This window comes from Sinocyclocheilus rhinocerous, unplaced genomic scaffold (genome assembly GCF_001515625.1).
Source record: "Sinocyclocheilus rhinocerous isolate Xijiao unplaced genomic scaffold, SAMN03320098_v1.1 scaffold892, whole genome shotgun sequence".
NCBI classification, from domain to species: Eukaryota; Metazoa; Chordata; class Actinopteri; order Cypriniformes; family Cyprinidae; genus Sinocyclocheilus; species Sinocyclocheilus rhinocerous.
The window spans coordinates 329,249-334,606 of record NW_015642825.1 but is presented as its reverse complement, the minus strand read 5'-3'; the positions used below and the strand labels follow the sequence as shown (position 1 = coordinate 334,606).

At 37.3% G+C, this 5,358-nt stretch overlaps 1 protein-coding gene across 1 annotated transcript in view; it reads right to left on the bottom strand.

Moving 5' to 3' along the window:
* LOC107756674 (multidrug resistance-associated protein 5-like) overlaps window positions 1–5,358 on the bottom strand; it is a 37,596-nt gene that overhangs the window by 24,177 nt on the left and 8,061 nt on the right. The window contains 3 exon segments of the mRNA XM_016573874.1: window positions 334–373; window positions 2,545–2,718; window positions 3,003–3,236. Coding sequence (XP_016429360.1) covers window positions 334–373; window positions 2,545–2,718; window positions 3,003–3,236 — 448 coding nt within the window.

The window sequence follows — 5,358 nt, the reverse complement described above, 5'->3', positions numbered from 1 at the left end:
TATAGATTCACGTCACCTAAATTGTTCTTATTTAACATTCAACAAAGTCAAACTGTCCAAAGGCATTATGAAAGAAAGAGCGCTAAATGCTTTGTAAGTTAATCTGGAAGCTCAGGGACTCTCAGGACATTTCAGCGACGGAGGACTGAGGAAGGACAGAGCCAAGACAGTGGATTAGGAAACTTGAGATTGTTCCTTTGAATGCAGTGCAAAGCCACAGAGATGATCCTTTGAATTCCATGGAGACTATGACATCTAAGCGCTCAGTCGCCATCATTATACGCTCACTTCCCGTTTGGCTGAGTCAGTGCTGCTGTTTGAGTGGTGACACACACCTTTTACGGAAAGATGCTGTCAAGCGGGAGGCCAGCATCTGCAGGAAATAATTCAAATGTGAAGATCAACCTGTACAGTCAGACAAAAGGCTACAGTGTGTCCTGTCTCAAAGAGAAACCCCCCCGAGTAAAACTGTTAGTGCAGGCATCTGTATTTAAAAGTATACATTTTAGGTAACAACTTAGATTAGGAACACAGTTCACTATTAACTAGTTGCTTATAGCATGCATATTACTAGCACACTGGCTGTTTATTAGTACCTATAAAGCGCATATTAATACATGACCTTATTCTAGATCCCTTATATAAATATAATTACTACGACAACTACCTTACTTACTACAAATAAACAACAAATTAGGAGTTTATTGAGGGAAAACACTTAGTTGACAGTGAATATGCGATCCCTAATCTAAAGTCTTACCAAAAAAATTTTTTTTTTCTGAAAATGAATGATCGTTTCACTAAAGAAGACCATTATTTGTCATCTGGGGTTGTGTGGATTATTTTGAAGCTGCCTAAATATGGATTTTGGACCATCAAAAATGGTCTACGGTGAGTCCTATTCACTTGCATTAGATGAAGAAAACCATAATTTCTCTTCTGCTGACAAACAAGAGTCATACACATTTTGGAAGGCCTGTGGGTGAGTAAATAATAAGGACATTTTCAATTTTGGTTAAACTATTCCTTTAATGTGTCTCAAATCACAGCTAAACTGCTGCTGCATGCATGAAACTATCTCCCTTATTTTCTATTTTGACACAATCATCGCATGTGTAGTCCATCCGATAGAGACTGTGTCTGTTCCCCCGAATAATGAGGTCAAATAATAAATCTACTATAGGATCTAGAAAAAAATCTGAATCACAAATTAAGTGAACAAAAATTATTTCTATAGCTTGGGCTCCTAAACATTAGACCACTCACAACTAAGGCGGTTATTGTAAACAAAATGGTCACAGATAATAGTTTTGATATACTCTGCCTTACTGAAACCTGGCTTAAACCTAATGATTATTTTGGTCTAAATGAGTCTACTCCACCAGGCTACTGTTATAAGCATGAGCCCCGTCTGATTGGTCGTGGCGGCGGTGTCGCAACGATATATAGAGATATTCTTAATGTTACTCAGAAAACAGGACACAGGTTTAACTCATTTGAAGTGCTTGTGCTAAATATTATGCTTACAGATAGAAGAAAAAAATCCTTGCTATCTTTCATTTAGATTTTCGCAGTGCACTGAACAAAAACAGCAGACGGGCTTAATGAAAACGCAAATCCATTCTCTGCCAGAACGGCAGAATTAAAGCGGATTCCCCGAAAACAGCACTACACAAAGCAGCGCAGCCTTTTGAAGTTTAATCGTCACATTAAGCCATAATGTGTATGCAATTCTTGTCTTTCCGTCCTTAAATTTAAGACCTCTTGAAATCATAATTAAGACTTTCTTCCACCATTTATGACTTTATATGGCCTTAAATATGATACAGCTAAATTTAAGACCCACGGAAACCCTGTAATAACATCAACATAATTCATAGTAGGACTATAAATGAATCTGACATCATATTTTTTTATCATATTACATGACTTTCAAGGACCTTTTGATTTCCAGTATTAAAACTATGCAGAAGTACTCATATTATACCTTCTGTTCCTTACTGAAAAAAAGAAAAGAAAAGAAAACACTCTTAAACCAGCCTAAGTTGGTGTCTGGTCTAGCCAGGTCTCTCAGTCTAGTCAGGCTGGTTTTAAATCAAGTTAAGGCTGGTTTAAGCAGGGGTTGCTCACACACACACACACACACACTCATGCACACACACACACTCATGCACACACACACACACACACACACACATAAAATGAAATATTCTATGCAAATCATAAATAAGTTCAATTTACGCATTGCACATTAATTTATGATTTAAATTGTCCTAAAAATCACATGAATTCTGATATTACTTTTGAAACTGAAGTCACATTACAAAACACAATTGCAAAATATCACATTTATTGCCACATACATGTCTCAGATCAAAAGTGAAAAGTCAGATTCAATGTCTTTTGAGAAAACCACGGCACAAGGCACAAGCCAGGGGGGAAAAAAAGAAGATTTGGGCCACTAAACAGCAGTGTGAACTTGGTCTTTGTAGAGGCTGTAAATATTCCTCTTATTAACAAAAGGATTAGATGTGCTTATCTTACCATGGTGGGGTAGAAGATGACAAAAATGGCCGATCCCACGAGTGCAGTCGGTCCTAAGAAATAGATGGTGTATGACAGACCCAAAATCCCGACGAGAGGCCCTCCAGCCAGCAGACAGCCCACCGAGACGGCCTCGTACAGACGCTGTCCATCACTGGAGCAAATGTTTACCAGCTGAAAGAGTAACAGGATGAGTCAGCCAAACTAAAACATGGCACGCTTAACCCGCATCAGCGCTGGCACTCAGACCTCACAAACACAAGCCCACACTGATTTTAAAGGGCCAAAAGGTCACATGAAAAAGTGGGCTTAAACTCGCCCATGAACCCTCTCAGATGTTATTTTCCCTTTACATTCAAGTAAATCTCTCCATATCGAAATGCGAAGCTTGTTTACACAAGTTCTGTTCCTAATGAATAGTTTAGTGTTTATTACGGGAGTATTAACACACAGTTCACCTCTCCAGTGCTGATGTCTTTAGTGCTGCGCAGTCGCAGGATCTTCTGGAAGGCGAAAGTGAGCGCGGCTCCCCGGAGGCGTGCGGCCGTGCGGTAGCTGACAGCCCACATGAAAGCTAGAGACCAGGAGCGTGTCAGCTCCATGAGGAAAACCCCGCCGACCAGAGCCAGACCGTACAGCAGCTTCACCTCTGCGCACTGAGAGTACTCCAGCAGGGCTCGGATCAGCAGAGCCTGAGAATAACAGCACACAACCAGGATGCTGAGCGAGGAGACAGCTGTACAAAGACTCTGCAGAGGTTTTTTTGCTTTTATTTGAACAGGATAAAAATTACACGAGGAGGGATTCAGAGGTGACCCTATCAGAACATCCTCTGAGGTCATGAGATCAAGCGCTGCTCATAGGAAAACACTAGAGAGACTTTTTCTTTGACTCCATCTCAAACTATGCTCATTCTAATTATAATAGAGAGCTGGCCCTGGATGCTCATTGGTCAGTACAGTTGTGCTGTGCATCGCATTGCTAAAAAATTTTATTCAAAAATAAAGAAATTAATAAAAATGAACAGAATTGGGAAAATGAATTTGTCTTCTTCAATCACTTTTCAAATTGATCTTGTGCCTCTGACCAAAAATTTTTTTTTCTGAAAAAGATCAATACTTTTATTCAGTAAAAACACATTCAATTGTTTAAAAGTGGCAATAAAAGAGATTTATAAAAAGTATATATTTTAAATAAATGCTATTCTTTTGAACTTTCTATTCATAAAAAAAAAAAAATTATAAAAAATGGAATTTTAATTTGTCGTCCTCAATCACTTTTCAAATTGATCTTAAGCCTCTGACCAAATACATTTTCCATTGTTTTTTTAAAAAGAAATATTTTTATTCAGTAAGGACACATTACATTTTTTTTTAATGATGGTAAAATACATTTATAAAAATATATATTTTAAATCAATGCTGTTCTTTTGAACTTTCCATTCATCAAAAAAAAAAAAAAAAAACTGAATTGAATTGAAACTGGAAAAAATGAATTTGTCGTCCTCAATCACTTTTCAAATTGATCTTAAGCCTCTGACCAAATACATATTTAAAAAAAAACAAAAAACACTTTTATTCAGGAAGGACCCATTAAATGGATCAAAAGTGATGCTAAAAGACATTTATAAAATATTTATTTTCAATAAATGCTATTCTTTCGAACTCTCTACTTATCAGGGAATATTGAAAAACAAAACATATCATGGTTTCCACATTGATAATAATAAGAAATGTTTCCTGAGCACCCAAGCTTTTGCCATCACACACACACATAAAATACATTTTAAAACACATTCAAATAATAAAACAGTTAGTAGTTTAAATTGTTATAATATTTCACAATTGTACTGTTTTGACCCTATTTTTGATCAAATAAAGCAGCCTTGGTGGGACATCAGGGACTTACAAAAACGTTAAAAAAAATCTTACCGACCTCAAACTTTTAAATAGTAGTGTAAGCCAAGAATAATACTTGTATTTACTTGAAGCCAAGAGCAGGAGTAGTGAGGAAATATTTAATTTCTGACATGAAAAGAGCACTAAAATGTACTGCAAATAAATATACGAGCTGCAGAGACAATGGCTGACCCATGCCACACTAAGCAAATCAACGCAGGGAAACAAGTGTGCTATTTTGTAACATGTAATCCCTGATAATGCTATTAAGCGAGTGCTGTCAGGGGCATGTGCGGCCTTGTGTGGGGAAATAAAATTAACAGCTGTGTTCCCAACAGCGTTTCAGTAAGAAACTCCCAGCTACACCAAAATAAATCCCCTCATAGTGAAACTAATAAGATCAAAAATGTATGTTTTTTTTTTTTTTAAGATTTTTTTAAATCCAAACTAAATCACTCTTGTTGAATAAAGATCTAAGCTCATTTGGCAACAGAAATAAAGCAGCAGGCAATAACGTGAATAATATGAATAACATGCCTCCTGGACCATGGAAAATCCAGACACATGCCACGATCCTGTGGATTAATACTAGTTTGAAGTACGAGAAGGTATGAACAATCTCTGGTTTATATTACGGATTTCATTTTGAGTCTGCAAATATAACCCCTCTATTGATCCCTTGAATATAAAACTGTTCATAAATGTGTGCAGGTCTGTTTTCTGTGTGAAGCAGGAAAGTTTTCATGGACGCTCGTCCACTGCTGCCCTACATTCATTATCTTGCACCCAGATTTCAGCTCAAACATGTACAACTTGATTTCTTCCATGGTACACACACACACACACACACACACTCACACTCTCTCACACACACACACACACACACTCACACTCTCTCACACACACACACACACAC